This window comes from Tasmannia lanceolata, unplaced genomic scaffold (genome assembly GCF_043159265.1).
Source record: "Tasmannia lanceolata isolate RefF3 unplaced genomic scaffold, GAP_Taslan_0.1 ptg000018l, whole genome shotgun sequence".
Lineage (NCBI taxonomy): Eukaryota > Viridiplantae > Streptophyta > Magnoliopsida > Canellales > Winteraceae > Tasmannia > Tasmannia lanceolata.
The window spans coordinates 61,404,209-61,420,968 of record NW_027518695.1 but is presented as its reverse complement, the minus strand read 5'-3'; the positions used below and the strand labels follow the sequence as shown (position 1 = coordinate 61,420,968).

Sequence of the window (16,760 nt, the reverse complement as noted above, 5' to 3'; positions counted from 1 at the left end):
ACGAAAAGGGGATCACAGAAGATGGTTATGCTATTCCTACATCGCCTCTCTCTACGTTGAAAAGAATGGAATCATAATGTATGCCAAGCTGTCATGTATGAAAGGAGGTCATGCCTCCAATTGGAACCCTCCACAACCTAAAGAAGTTGTTTGATGCAATGCAAGAGCTTGAGATGTCTATTCTCCCCTGTTCCTTCAACAATTGGAGATACTTCTTATTTGTCATTGCTCAAAATTGGAAGGAGGTGACATTGCCGAATAGGCAAGACAAAATTTCTCCTCATTGCCACATCCTTTAACCTTCCAAAATCTACGAACAATAAACATTGAAATCTGCCCTAGGTTGAAGGATCTCTTCTCGTGGAACATAGCACGAGACCTCCACCAGTTGGAACATCTCATTATAGCCGAGTGTGAAGAAATGGAGGAGATAATCAGTGTAGAGGAAGAGGTGCAGGAATTGGGAGTGGTGGATAAGGAGCCCTCTCCCTCAATTATAGACTATACATTTAAGTAAACTCCCAAAGCTTAAGAGTCTTCTGCTGTCGCAATAGAGGAGGGTCCCAAGTATTTCTCAATTTCCCTTCGTTTCAATCTATTATTGTGTCTGATTGCCAAAATTTAAAGATTTGAGACCTTGTTTTTGTTTACACACCTTCCAGGACAACTGAAACTCATGCATTTCTCATTGTTCTCCAACAGAGGTTTCCTCCACAAGATTGCATCATCTCAGATTTATCACTCACTATGCCCACTCTTACCAGATATCATCTAATTTTACGTGTTGCTTAAAGTTATAAATTGAGACCTTGCTTTTGATGACACCCCCCTTCTTCCAAGATTAACTGAAACTCATGCATTTTTCATCGTTCTACAACCAAGGATTCCTCTACAAGATTGCAACATCTCATATTTATCACTCACTATAATATGAACTTGAAAAAAAAAGGACTGACAGACATATAACAAGATAGAAGATTAAGAAAGGCCTTAATCAATCTAACCCACCCAAGAAGAGAAGAACTGCCTTAATCAATATAACCCACCAAAGAAAGGAAGAAGCAGCCTCCCAAGCCGTGATATTATAGTGGTTAGTCCAAGATGTTGAAGTTCTCTACTGCAATGAACTTAACAGTCAATAGCTTTGTTGGTTTGTTATCGACAGATAATTACTACAGGACTTATAATGTTCCCTTGTGATTGCTACGTAACTTTGTAAAGCTCTTCAAACTTAAACTTTGAGGGAGCCAAATGTTGCTGCAAAACAAGACCCTAGAGCCCCTTGCTATGGGCTCTTGATATAATGAAAGCTAGCACGGATTTCTATCTTAGTTCCTTTTTGGTCGGTCAACCAACTAAATTCAATTCATAGAGGTGATAGATGACATAAACGGCCCTACTTTAGATACACTAAACATAACCAAAACTACTCCACTTGAGATGAAATGTGGAATAAGAAAAAAATACCCTTAAAACCAGAGCAAAGAATATAAGAACAAGTGTGGAGGAACAAATCTCTAACATGGTCATCTAGGGTGGAAGCCTAACAAAAACCATTTTTTTAGCATATAAAAGGGCAAACTCATATTTAGCATTTCTATATCTATACAAAAGGATATGTTTAGTTTGTTGTAAAATGAACATTTTTGTAGTTTCAACTCATTGTTTTCCATATCATTCACCAAATATTCTTGGAAGGTATAATAGTAATTACTCTTTTTTCTGCCCCTAGTTGTGAGAATTTGTTGGCAATCTATATATATAAGTAAAGCTAAATGTGGGAAGCTGAGGCTGTGCCACGTGTCACGCCCTCTGCAAACCACATTCAGCTTTACTCAAACGTTGAAATTGAATGCAGTGGGACCCACGAGACTTTAATTACCGTTTTCACACGTTTTCCTCTAACACATAACGAAATTTGAAAACCGTGTTAAGGGGATGTGGCACCCGGATTTTATAATTATTAGATAACGTTCCCTACCTGACTTATTTCCATAAATATAGGTCAGCACCAGACTTTGTATGCTAATAAAATTTGTAGCAAATCTGGTCCACGTAGGACGACACAAGTCCCTCCCACCTGTGAATTTCTATCTCATCAGTTCAGTAGGCCTGTGCGGTTGTAGATAAACCTCGTAACCTTTCGAGCCCTGTCAATTGTGCTTCCTATTAGAGGAAACACATCCGCTTTGCCCAGGTGCTCTAAGATCATGTCTAAATAATGGGCTGCACGGGGTCCAGAAGAAGGTGTTATATTTGATTTCTAATGTCTTCCCAGGAGCTTTATAACTTGGCTCACTATTAGTTATAAACTGCACTACATTTTTCTGACCTACCTCCAAAACAATCTCATCAAAAATTGCGAACAACGCATCAGCATTCTTCACTATGCCAGATGCATTAATGGATTTTAGTAAAACTACTCCTTTAGGACAGTACACCAAAAAGTTAATTAAGGCACGTTGTCTGGTGTATGTCCATCCATCGACCATAATGCTACAACCACTGGTTCCCCATGAATTCTTAACCACCCCAAGTAGTTGCTTAATTCTTCTATAGTTCTCTTCAATATGCCCCCTCCCTTAAATTGTGAAAAGTAGGCACCTTATAACTTGAGCCTACGACATTTATGGCATCAAACATCGGCTGCCAATATGGTGAATTGGCAACATTGAAGGGCAGGTTGACATCATAGCAAAGAATGCCAACTGCCATATTTGCCGGATCAACGGTTTCTTTTGTTGCTAAAGCACTCTTAATGCTTGGCTGGGATCCGGGGGTTGTTTGTGGTGCAAAGAAATCTTTCAACCCCCCTACAAGACCCTTCTTTTTCCTCTTTGCCCCACTCGGTTCTACAACAGCTTCTTTCCCCTTACGCCTAGGTGCAGGTAGTCTCATCGGTTCGTCCTCATCCCCCTCCTCCTCCTCCTCCTCCTCCTCCTCTTCTGGTGTGGCATAAAAACTACCCACATCTGCCCTTGTTACACTTTTCCTAGCCCTTTCTTTTCTCATTTCGCCTAACATTTACCCCATTCTCAATTTTACATCGGCATTCACTTTTTTACATGCACCTACTTCGCCAGGAACACCCGCTAGATGTTCTTTAAACCGGGTTATACCTCCCCCCTTTATGAGTTTATCACAAAAGGTGCATTTAACACAGTTTTGTTGACCTGGAATCACTAGGCCATAAGCCCATGCCGAGTCATCTGATCTAGCAGCTGTGGAACCAATAGATAAGCCTCCTTCAAAAGAACTTATATTTTAAGTTGAAATAAAGAAAAAGAGTAAGGAAATGAAACGAAATTAAATCAAATAAAACTTTAACTATCCTTACGCCTTTTGGAGGAAAGATAGTAGGAGCCTTCAAAGATAATAAGGTGAAGAAGCCGTAGGTTGTAGGAGATAAGCTATTGTCTTTAGTGTAGTAGAGCTTATAGTTGTAGGAGATAAAAGCCTTTGATCTTGAGCATGTAGTGGAACTATAAAAGCCTTTGAGATAATCTTTGTAGTCATAGAAGTGGAGACTTGTAGTGTAGTTGTATGTAGTTTAGAAGATAAGACTTGCAACTGTAGGAGAAGATGGTGTAAAAACAATGGTTAGAGGGCAATTTATAGCTTTTGGGGTGCAAAAAGACGAAAAATGCCCTCCCAACAACTACAAAACGGTCATAAAATGAGGGTAAATGTGTAAAAAAGTCCCTAACGGCCGTAATTTTTTTGATTTTTCCGCCTTTCCAGCAAATTCCGGACGAAACAGGGTGTTTCGCCCGGAATGCGAAACAAAAAGGAAAAATAGGGTATTCTATTCTGGAATCCGAACCGGAACCGGAATTCCGGTGCGTTCCGGCTGGAACTAAACAGAATTCATAACTTGGGTATGTATACACCAAAGGAACTACGTAAATCTTTTCCCTCGCATCAAATGCGACGAATCTAGTCCGTCCATCCAATCTAGTAAATGCGGGACCCTTATCCAAAGGATATAAATTGGTCATTCGAGTTATGAGTGGGATCGTTGCAGGGATCTGACGATCGATCCTGCAGAACCTCAATAATGGGCCCCACTGTGATTTTGCTCGGTAGTCAATAACTACAATCGCATTGGGTCGGTGGCCTCCATCGAGACGTAACCCTGAAGATGACCGTCAAACCAAATTACTCCTAATTTGGTGTCAATGCATACAACAGTGCTTCATTCCCCACCTTTTCTCCTCCCCTATCCTCCCCATCGAAAGATCTTGCTCATGGCAAATGGAAAGAGTTGTTTGGAAAAAGTCCTTCCAAACCGGTTGACACCTCAGTTCCCTCCATTTCCCCCATTACCTCTGAAGATGGAGTCCAAAAGGCAGCTTTTAGGGATGGAAATTTCAATGAAGCAAAAACTAAATGGGACAAATGTCTCCTTGGGTACTTCTTGGGTCGCAGGCCTTACTACTTAGATTTAAAGAACCATCTCTCAAGAATATGGCAGTTAAAAGGGGAGTTTGAACTTATTGCCCTTCACAGCAGTTTCTACATTTTCAAATTCAACTTGGAGGAAGATTGCACTAAAGTCATGGAAACTTCCACAACATATGGTGGGAGAGCTCCGATATTGCAAAAATGGTCCCCGGGCTGCGCCCTTGAGAAACTGAAGCTCTCTTCGATTCCAATATGGCTAAATTCCTGGCTCTGCATCTCAAATACTGGACCTCCACTGGATTAGGTAAACTAGCCAGCATCATTGGCAAGCACCTATATATGGATACGCAAATAGCTGAGTCCTCAAGGCTAAAATATGCCAGATTATGTGTTGAAGTGTTTGCAACCTCTCCCCTTCCAGATATCATCCATATTCAGACCCCCACAGGTGATGAGACCCAAGTAGTTGAATATAAATGGAAGCCCAATCCATGTATCCCTTGCCAAGATTTCAGTCACTCCACTAATAATTGCCCCCTGATTTGCCCTCAGAGATGCCCTCAAGCTAGTCAGATCACAAAGAGTCAATGGGTTGTAAAAAGCCTAGCACAGTGCCTGATAAGGTGGGTTTTACTGCCCCATATCAAAGCAAGGCTCCACCTCATATCAATGAGGATGCGGATTATGCTCAGACTCGGATGAACATCAGAGAATCTTCTAAAGGAATAGAAATTGGATCCGGATCTCCGCAAATTAGGATCCAAAAAATAAATTTTCGGCCCTTCAAGATTTGGACCTCACCCCTTCCAACAATGACCCTCCATCAGCTCCCCATTCCCCTGAAGGTCCTTGGAACATAGTTCAAAACAAGAAGGATAAAAAGGAAAATCAGTTGCTTCCCTCCTTCGGCCACCTTCATCTTGCGTGCTCCCATCCATCTCTCCAAAATCAATTTCGATCTCTTCCCCTGGACGCCGGGTCCCATTTCGTGGGCTCATTCCGGGAGGTTTGAGATCTTGAGATTTGGCCTGCTGTGTTGTTTCTGGTGCTGCTTGTTTTTGGCTGCCTGGTCTAGGCTGTGTTGTGTTCTTTTGGTCTCCTTATATCGTTGTTGTTCAGTTTTTTCTATTTTGTTGTGTTGTATCTGCTTGTTTGGGTGTCCCTTGGCCACCTTGTTTGGTCTTTTGTTTGCCTCCTCTACAGATGTGAGGGGGGCTTGCTCTCCTGCTTTCATGTTGTATCTTTGTTGATTTTTTAATATATCTGGTAGGGGTCCGCCTAACCCCAGCTTGCCCAAAAAAAAAAAATGCATACAACAGTCAAGGGGGTGAGAAGGACTACCCTAAATTCAATGATAAGACCTGATAGAAGATTAGGGAAAGCTTTTTATCAGCCCATTATGCAGAAGCTTTGTTGAGCCGGTACGATAATTCACGACAACTAGTGAAGAGTATGAATTTTTCAAGCTAACAAGAGTTAGCCTAGTTGAACTGAACAACAACTTGTTGCTTGCTAGGTTGGAAGCATTCGAATTCAAACTCATAATGAGCATGTCACCAAAGAAATTTGGACCGTTAAAGAAGGTTATTTATTAGCCGTTAAAGTTGAAGTAAAACTTGGGCCATTGGCACATCAGAAAGGCCGTCACCAACAAGGAAAGACATCTAGTGCCTCACGAAGCACTAAGGCCCTTTTTCGTTGCTCGGAGTGACTTGGAGAGTAGTGGAATAAGAAGTCAAAAGGGAGTAGACAAGCATAAAAGGTGTCTAGAATTTCCACTCGGAGAATAGTGGAAAAGTGGTAAGTAGTGTTTGGTTGCGCGGCAATCCTCTCGGAGAGTAGTGGAAAAAGTAGGGGTGTCTTTACCAATATAGAGTTTGGTAGAGAGAAAGATAGAGAAGAGAGAGAAAGAGAATAAGAGAAGACATTTTCCACTTTTCTTCTACCCAAAAACACCATTTTGGTAAAATTTGGTTGGAAGATGAGACGATGGTACATTAGTGCCACATGGGCGCTATGTAGGGAAAAAAAGCAATGAAGATGTCCCAAACATGTATGGGAGTCAAATGGAGTTTCAATGTAATATTGGCAACCAAACATGGAATCGACATTCATTGGAAGTTCATTGGCATTTTAAACTCCAATGAATGTTGAGCGTTTGAGCAACCAAACAGGGCCAACAATCAGTTGACCAAGACTTCAGCCCATACCAAAGCTAAACGACATAAATGGATTTTTACCCTTTTATTTGTTGTTTGTCTTTGAAACAGCACCATACCCTTCTCTCTATATTGTCTTTCATTTGGGTATGTGCTTGGTTTTGTTTTAAGTTTTAATTTAATTTCAAAACTTGCAATTTCCATTTCTGCTGCACCAAGTGGCAATTTCAAATGAAAGAATTTGGCCCTACTGGGTAAATGGTTGGAGAAATGGGGAAGAAAAGAAGGCTCTTTGGGGTGGTGTGATTTCAGCAAAATAAGATTTGGACATGAAAATGACTCATCATGGAAAAAGTTCTGGTGCTTGACTGCTTGGAGATCCATATGCAAGGTTTTCAATAAACTAAACGAGGATATTAAATTTAGCATAGATATGGGCAATGAAATCAGATTTCGGGAGGATATTAACTGTCGAGATTCTATTAATGGATCATTTCTCAGTAGGAGTGCAACTCGGGTCGGGTTGGGTCAGGTTGAAGCCAACCTGAACCTAACCCGAACCCAACCCGACTCTTAACCCGAGCATTGTCAACCCGACCCAACCCGACATGTGATTTTTCCGACCCGAACCCAACCCGATTTCACAAAACCATGTACAATGAAACATTCCAACAAACAGAAAATTCAAGACATGGCGCCTAAACGAAGGGAGAATCGATCAGAAAAATCTTGGCAAATCTTTACATAACTAGTAAAAACATGTTCCACGGAAAAAAAAAAAAAAAGAAGGAAAGAGGAACATTTATAGGCGAAAAAAAGGAAAGATTAAAGAAGCTTGTTGGAGGGTTTGGAGGAGAACCCATCTTAGATTTTGAGGAAAGTTTGCAAAGGGGGCACAGATTAGGGTTTGCAAGAGAAACAGGGTGTTGGAGATTAGGGTTTGGGTTGGAGAAGAAGCTTGAAGGAAGAGGTTCGAGCGGGGGGGGGGGGGGGGGGGAGATTTCGTTCGGCAGAGGAGCCTGTTCTTGGTTATGGTTTAAGGAAGAAAGGGGGATGCAAAAGAGAAGAGATGGGCCCCATATCTGGATTTTCTTGGAGGAGCCTCTCAATCCTTTTCTATTTCTACACCACCTCTGATCTCCTCATCACCACCATCAATCATCTTAGACATCGTCTTCCACCTTTGATTCCAAACCCTTATTTCGGCCATTAGTCTGGTTGGGGCCGGCGCATTTGCCATGAGGAGTTTGTAGATAAGAAAATTCTTTGGAGAAATGAGTAAGGAGTCCTAGATCCTTGGTCCTCTTCACTTGCTTTCTACCCGCTCGATTCAAGCACTTCATCAAAGCTCAACGGGGACAGCGCCATTCGGCTCCAAAGCTTCTCAATTTCTCAACAATGGCTAAAGGTCTTCGAGCAGGAGGCCGTGGAGACCGAATCTAGAGGCCGTGGAGACCAAATCTAGAGGTTGTGGAGAGAAGTGAGGTTGTGGAGGCCAGATCTGGAGGCTGTGGAAGGTCCGTAGGTTACCGGATTTGGAGACCGTCTGGAGGCCATTGAGGCCGGACTGACTAGAGGTCCGTCGGGGCTTGGTGGCGGTGCTCCACCAAAGATCGGGCGGTGAAGATGGGTTATTGACCAGAAAATGGGGTGAAGAAAATGGGTTGTGGTGGACGTGGGTTTAGATCTTGAAGTAGATGGTGGTGGTGGTGGCTAGGTTTAAAAGGTGGAGATGGATGGCTTTTGTGGACGGGATATAGGATGGACTGGAGGTGCTGACCATGAAGAAGGAGGTGGTGGCCGGCAGGGATAGTTGCCGAAAAAGACTACCGGCTCTCTCTCTCTCTCTCTCTCTCTCTCTCTCTCTCTCTCTCTCTCTCTGTAAATGCAGGCGAAGAAGATGCCTTGTGTACGTTAGAAGAAATGGCTATCGTGCACGGTTAGGGGCACACAATAGCTCTAGGTATTCAAGCAGAATTTTTGAAAATCGAAATCGCCAGCTAGGATGAAGTGGAGATGTTTGCGTGGCATGGCGGACATATATTATGACTTGATGGGGCCCACAAATATGGCACTTTTGTTTAGATCTGATACAAGTTAGGCTATTGGGTAATGTAATAGGGAATGGAGATGGGTAGTATATAACAGATATGTAAGTTGATCCTACTATATGTAGGGGGCGGTACTGTTGTAGCCTGTTAGGGAACAACTCGTCCCTTATTTGGCACTTTTAGGAATAGCAAATGTCAATACCAAAAAAAAAAGATGTAGAGGAGAAAACCTAACAAACAAAGAACCAAAAAACCAGATGCATAAGAGAAAAAACCAAAATTGATAGAGGAAGAATACCTAACTGAACCTAGACCTCTTTTTTTTTACTTCTTTCGCGGGTTTAGGGTTAGAGGAGAGACAAAATCAAGGTCCTCTTCTTTATTTCTTCTTCCTAGGTTTGAGGAGATAACAGGGAGAAACAAAATCTTCTTCTTCTTTCTTTATTCTTTCTGGATTTAGAGTTGGTTGAGATAACCAGGAGAGAAGAAGAGATAAATGTCAAAAAAATATTAACTTTCTTGTGTGGTTGGTATACACGTGGAGCAAGATGGGGAATGGAACTATATGTGGATATTGGGATATGCAAAAAACAATTAAAAGGGAAAAATACAGTTACACCCCTCAACTTTCTGACACATTCAACTATAACCCTGACTTTTAAAAGTCACCAACTACACCCCCTGAGGTTTCCATTTGTATAAGGTAGACCACCTTACTTGAGGGTCCGTCCACATATCAAAAGGTTAGGATGATCCTATGGAGCTGATGTTTTGGGCGCACCCTATCAATGGCAGGGCCCATCAAATGAACGCTTTGGATCATCTAAACAATGTGCATTTTGGTAGTGTTTGGATTTGGGTATGGGTTTGTAAGGGGGTATGGGGTCTTCATTATATCAAAGGGTTAGGATGATCCTATGGAGCTGATTTTTTTTGGCACACCCTATCTATGTCAGGGCCCATCAAATGAACACTTTGGATCATCCAAACAATATGGGCACACTGTGTTTTTGGTAGTGTTTGGATTTGGGTATGGGTTTGGAAGGGGGTATTGGGTCTTCATTAGCATTGATAGTGTTTCAAAAGAGGGGGTCTACCTTATACAAATTGAAGCCTTAGGAGGTGTAGTTGGTGACTTTTAAAAATCAGGGTTATAGTTGAATGTGTCAGATAGTTGAGGGGGTGTACCTGTATTTTTCCCGAATTAAAAAGGAGAGAAAAGAACGATGTTATGGGCTGTCAAACTTTACTTTTACAGATGTCAAATACTAAAATGTAAGGCTTTACTTTATTGATAGCTGTCAAATACTGATATGTAGGCTTTTACTTTTACTGATAGCTGTCAAAGATTAAATATAGACTTTGAAAAGTAAATCCCGCCATTGCCTTTTGGTACAATTTCGAAATATTAACTTTTTGGCATGGATGATCCGGGTTGGGTTGGGTTGGGTTGTTCATGCCTCAACCCAAACCCAACTAGAAATAAATTCGGGTCAGCATTCTCTAACCTGAACTCGACCCGAGTTATTATTAGCCCAACCCAACCCAAGCCAAAATCAGGTTGAACCCGACCCAAGTTGCACCCCTATTTCTCAGGTTTACAAGTGCTTGTGATAAACAAACATGTGATGATGGCTCAGTTGGATTACTCAGAGGGCAACAAGGTGTGTTGGAATTGGTCCTTAAGAAGATTTTTAAAAAGATGATTAAAACACTTTCATTGATCCGGCAAAAAGGATGGAGGAAAGATACATTTCAGCAAGGCAACCAGACAGATGTTGGGTTTGGTGATCGAGGGGAAAATTCTTTGTTTGATCTTTCCTTCGTATCCTATCAGGGGTTTTTGTTTCTATAAACACCCATTTGTGCTTGAAGAGCTCCAGTAATACATGCGACCCTCAAAGTTAGTTGATAGGAGATTAGGTTGACTACTAAGTTAATTCATAGGAGGTTAGGTGTTATATGACCCCGAACAAAAGATAATGCCAGAATGGCATCAATTAATCACAATGACACATACCACAAGGCTAAAGGATCTAAGGAAACTAGAGGAATTCTAAAGAAACTATTGTCACTAAAATACAAATAAATTCATTGGATTTTCATCTCATAGAATAAAAGGTCAAAAATCTTATCACTATCAACATAAAAGGTGAAATTAGAAGTACACAAAGCAGAATGCATAATAGCTTCGAATTAATCTAATGATTTGCAGTTCTGTTTACAGGACATGATAAAGCAATCAAATGCAGAATAACAAAACAAGAAAAATCTTACTTGATCAAACACACGCAATATCAGAAATTATTATGGTAAACAATGGGAAAAACTAATTATGAATCCAACTGCATACCTGATGGAGCCCTAGCTTCCCATTTCTCGTATAGAAATTGACAATGCAAATATCATGTGACATACTAGGAAGTATATTTTCCGCTGGATGCAATTTGGAGCTATTCTTAAGAAAGGCATGAGAAGTTTGAATTGCTCCTTTAACTAAATGCTTGAATTCATCTGGGATACTAGGAGCCTCTACACCTTCAATTTCGCGAAAGGTGTCCTTGTACAACCTCTCTGGATCCCAATTTCTACCCAGACACATCATCTGCAGACGCAATTTTGCACCAGTGCTATAACCAGGTTGATAGAACCCTCCTGAACCAAGGCCAAGTTCTCGGCATCTTTTGATAATTTTAACCTAAAAAAAGTAAAACGATGCAAATGGATTAATTAACAGAACACAATATCTTAGAAGAATCCACAAAATTGAGAAATGATAGTTCATGTTTGTAATTACCAAGGAAGTAGGATTCTTCCCTGGGAGCCTTCGATTCCCGCTTCGATTCCCGCTTTCGATTCCCGCTCTGGCAACCTTGGTAATTACAACTCACAAAACAATTAAGTTTTGAGAAAATTAAAATGCAAAACATATGGACCCTGTGGGTCAAAATAAGGATGGATTAATGGTAATACATAAGGGTGACATTTGATCATAAAAACCTTTATTGCTACAACTTTGTTGATCTGAATCTTTTCACAAAAAGGTGCAGCCTTCTTGTGCAACCAAAACCAATTGTCCAAGAAAATATTTTAAACTAGTTTAAAATCAAATCAGAATGAGGTTAAGATCCCCTTAAACTTTATCTTCTTCACTGCCTTTTGAGGTTTGTGAAGGAAAGGACATTAAGGATTTTCAATGGCTCTGTCAAGTGACGTTGAACCTACAAGATATAGACATCTGCTAGTATTCAAGAAGTTACATTTTGTTGTTATACACGACTTCGTTGGGATGGCTGACTCGATGTGAGCAAGAGTAGGGCACAAAAAATGAGCCTGGGATACACACAAGCTACAGAGTGAGGGATTAGTAGGGAAGATTATTGAGAGAAGTGGGTTTACACACTCAAGAACAAGGAAGATGGCAACATTGATAGGTACAATGTACTTCTTGTACATAAAGGTTATTGTTGGGGTTACACGCGAAAGCAAATAGTCCCACATCAGATAAGTGAAGTGGATGGGGATGGATTATAAGGGAGTGGGCACCCTCCCTCTAATGGCTAGCTTTTAGGGATGAGTTCTATGTGGTTAAATTCCCTGACAAGTGGTATCAGAGTTGTGGTTGGAGCGATCGTCGAGGCCAGGTGGAGTAATCTGAGATGGCCAAGAAAGATTCTTGTTCGAGGTTGAGAGATACACCGAGAAGTGCGAAGTAATCTGAGATGGCGGTAAAATCAATTTCTACTCAGTTCAACATTGACAGATTTGACTGAAATGGCAGTTTCACCCGATGGCAGATGAGAGTGAAAGACATCCTAGTTCAACATGAATTAGCTAAGGCGTTGAAGGGTAAGGATGGGAAGCTAGAGAAGATGACGGTTACCGAGTGGGCGGTCAGTACGATTCGGCTATGTCTGGCAGATAGTATTATGTTTAATGTTATGGAAGAAGAAGATGCGCCTAAATTATGGGAGAAGTTGGAAAAGCTTTATATGTCAAAAATCTTGGCCAACCGGTTGTATCTAAAGCGGCAATTGTACGGGTTGAAGATGCAAGAAGGCGAAGATCTTCTGGAACACATTACGGTGTTCAACGGGCTTGTGGATCAACTCTACAAGGTTGATGAAAAGTTGAAGGAAGGTCACCTGACAGGGGATTGGGATAAGGCAGGTCAAGATCTAGGGTCGGCGGAAAGGGCGTGCAATGTTACCGCTGCAAGGAATATGGCCACATCAAGCGGAATTGTCCAAAGCGAGCTGACCGGGAGGGCAATGATGCTACGAATGTTGTGGTGGCGGTAACAGATGAGCAGGGTGAAGAGTTTGGAGACGTTCTCATAGTCTCTACAGGTAATCACATTTCTCCTCATGATGAGTGGATTTTATATTTAAGGTGCTCTGTTCATATATGCTCTAGGAGGGAATATTTTGATGCGTTCCAGGAGACAAGAGCGGGTGTAGTGTCCTTGGGTGACGGATCTACTTGTGACGTCACGGGAGTTAGGACGGTGAAGATCAAGATGTTCTATTGAGTGGTTCGTACTTTGAGTGGTGTGGTGTATATCCCAAAGATATGGAAGAATATAGTGTCACTTGCCCGGTTGGACTCCAGGGGTTGCAGGTTTTCAGTTGCAGGTGGAGCCATGAAAATCACACATGGCTGTTTGGTTCTGATGAAAAGAGAGAAGTGTGGCAGATTATATCGTCTGGTCTGGGACACGGTGACTACTGTTCCTAAGATCTCGATGGCTAGTTTGAAACAGGGTAATTATGTGGGTCTCTTTCGCAGTTGGTGCAGAGACAGGTTTGCAGGTTGCAGACGATGGTGAGAGGATGACAGTACCTGCATTGAGGAGGATGGATCGAGATCCCTCTCCAAAGTTGACTAGGTGAGTCAACGGGTTGGCAGCTACACATGTGCATTTGCCGTGTTGATCGAATCGAGAGGAGTCAGAACCAAGGTAATTCGAGAGTGTGTAGCTGGTACTTTGGAAGGCCAATGGTGGTTTGCGGTGATAGCGGGCGGGTGGTGACATCAACGGAAAAATCTTCAAGTGGCTGGGAAACAAGCCAAGGTGGAGATTGTTAGAAAGTTGCCTTGTTTCCCAAGGTATGTTGGGAAGTTGCCTTTTTTTGCCACAATTGGTGGGAAGGCAGAAACGTTGTCTTTTTCCAGGTTTTGTACAAACCTATAAAAAGGATCTTGGTTTTATTCTCTTTCGGAAAACGGCAAGAGTAGTGAGAGGCAAGGGTTGTAGCAAGCGGTTGTTGGGGTGTGTTGGCTACCCCAAAGGGGAGAGAAAAGAGAGAGAGAGAGAGAGAGAGAGAGAGAGAGAGAGAGAGAGAGAGAGAGAGAGAGAGAGAGAGAGAGGATGAGAGAGACAACGGAAGAGAGAGAAAGAGAAGGAAAAGGACGGAGAATGTTTATTCTTGGGGTCTCTTCTCGGGTTCTTCTGAAGGTATCTTCTTAGGTTTTCTCTTGGGAATTTTCTCGAGTTTCCTCTTGTGTACGGTCTTGGTTTGAGAAGCAAGTAAGGGGTTGCGGGTTGCGGGTTTTGAGACTAATCCATTGTAATCCTTGTATCTTGTTTTTCTCATAGTGGAAGATCATGTTTCTCACCCATGGAGTCGGCTTGGCCGAACCACGTAAAATCATGGTGTTCATGTTGTGGCTTGTTTGTTACTTTTACTTTTCCGTTTAATTTGTGCACAATCAGATTGATTTGCCTGGCGGATTTTCTCAACAAGTGATATCAGAGCTTAGGGCGTGGTAACCCTGGTTTGCCTCTGAGGGCGGGAATGTCCCTCAGGGAAGATCTCAGAGACCCCGATGTAGTATCTCGTGGTTCCCACGTTGCCACCGCGTGGAGGGGCGAGATTGTCCACGTTGCTTCCGCGTGGAGGGGGAGATTGTTGGGGTTCCACGCGAAAGCAAATAGTCCCACATCAGATAAGTGAAGTGGATGGGGATGGATTATAAGGGAGTGGGCACCCTCCCTCTAATGGCTAGCTTTTAGGGGTGAGTTCTACCCGGTTAAATTCCCTGACAGTTATAATAAACAATAGGGACTATAATATAAAGAGATTGTTAGTCTTTTGTTAAAAGTACCATCGTTCGATTGCTTATAGCGTTAGTAAATACTTTGGGGTGGTCCCTATCTCCCTATGTCACAAATATCGTTCTTGGGAAGGGAAAATCTAAGGATATATTTTTTATTTTTTATTTTTTTGGGTTTATATTGGGGAAAGAAGGTAAAAATAAAATTATTTAAAAAATATATAAATAAATATAATTTAAGAAAAAATATAAAATAAAAGTATCATAAAATATATCGGGATAATATCGTGATATTATCGCGATAATTTATGATAAAAACGAAAATATTCCTATAATATTAAGATCTCGAGATTACTTTGGGATTTTGTCGTTTTATAAAAATGTCGCGATAAAAAAGTGATATTTTGAAAATATCGGAGATATTTGTGACGTAGCTATCTCATATGGATGTAAAATCTGTTTTCTGATAAGGTCATCTAAAGGCAGAAGTTGACATGGAACAACCAGAGGCATATGAAACGCCAATGGGATATGGTAACCAGAGCATGGTTTCACCAACTTCATGAATCACTAAATAGACTAAGAGTATAAAAAAAATCAAACAAATCCTTATTTCTGAGCATGCTCAGTCATGTATGGTTCTCATTTTGGTTTAGGTTGATGCTATAATTATCATTGGGAGTGCCGATGATGAAACAAGGGTCCCGGGGAATTACATTAATTCATTAGTGTTGTAATTAAACACAGAGGGACTATGCCTCAAAGAAAATAAATATCAGATTGACTATCAAAGTTCAACATAATGAACTGTAAGTTGGTTCATACCCCATCAGTTTATAACAAAAAGATCGCCTGTGAGGGAGGAGGAGAAGAGACAAAAGCCATCCTCTCATCTATCGTTAGTATGGTTGCAGCACTACAATACCTTCCACTAAAAGGACATGATATTGCATATGTTATAAATTAGGTCAGTAAACATTTATATGTTTCCAAAGAGGGAGATTTACAAGCAACTAAAATGACTACAATACAAGGAGAACAACGGACTATCGGTTGTTTGATGGAAGACTCCAAGGCCAAGGTGTTCTGATGGAGGGGCATTTTGATAAAAACCGGGTAGGTGATCCTGATAGCAGGCCACATATGTAGGATAGTTTGTTAAAGGGTAGGTTTTGATCCCTTTGTTCTGGGAGGAATAGCCTCCCAACTTATTGCAGTGGGAAAGTTAGGATGGAGTATCATACATACACATGATTCACAGGGTTCAACGAGCAATCGATATTTCACGATCAAAGGTTGCTTTGAGTGCCATTAAAAGTCTGGAAATCGATATTTCACTATCAAAGGTGAAGTATCCTATATTTCTTACCTTAGAGAAACAGTAAACAAAGAATAGTATTAGGTCTAGTATGGAAGCAGGGTATAGGCCCATCGCATCTCTCACTACAGAGCTTTCAAGGATGTGGAATTTGCTAAAGATTACCTTTTCGTGATAATTTGAGTGCCATTAAGATGCCACAGAATCAAGTTCTTCATGTGAGAACTAAGAATGTGCCAATAAATTTCATTTAATCCATGAGAAAGTAGAGATGGGTGAGATTATTCTTGTAATAGGAAAAAACATAACCATATACAATCATCATTGCAAATATAAGAAAAATAGACAGTCTCATAATATTACCAGATAATCTTGATGATGCAGTAAAAATCCAATAAGTTTTGCAAGACAAACATGTTAATAAAGGAATGGTACCTGGCCACTATGACTGATACAATTTTTTAAAAGAATCATTCCGGGCTCCAATGCTTGGACACAAAGATCGTTCTCATAGTGTTCAAGTTCCTTCGTTTCTTCCACATCCTTTGTCAGCAAAGGAGACTTTACTTTCTTCGGCACTCTGTAGCAAATGTCAAAGCGGGAAAACCCTGAAGGATCCTCGCGAAAGGGAACCTATGAACAAAAACAAGCTTTCATTTACAGATCCATCATAAAAATAAATAAATAAATAAAAAATGTAAGCCTAGTTGCACATCACAGGCCACTTTAGCGGTGGCATGTGGAAGTAGGACCATTGATATTGTAGGCCAA

At 41.1% G+C, this 16,760-nt stretch overlaps 1 protein-coding gene across 1 annotated transcript in view; it reads right to left on the bottom strand.

The window, feature by feature from the left end:
• Positions 1-16,463, bottom strand: part of LOC143849572 (2-oxoglutarate-dependent dioxygenase family protein) — a 30,134-nt gene extending 13,671 nt beyond the window's left edge. The window contains exons 1-2 of the mRNA XM_077358636.1: positions 16,425-16,463; positions 10,968-11,312 (exon numbers count right to left, since the gene is read on the bottom strand). Of these exons, the coding sequence (XP_077214751.1) occupies positions 10,968-11,312; positions 16,425-16,463 (384 nt within the window). The remainder of the gene's footprint in view (positions 1-10,967; positions 11,313-16,424) is intronic.
• Positions 16,464-16,760: the final 297 nt, after the last annotated feature.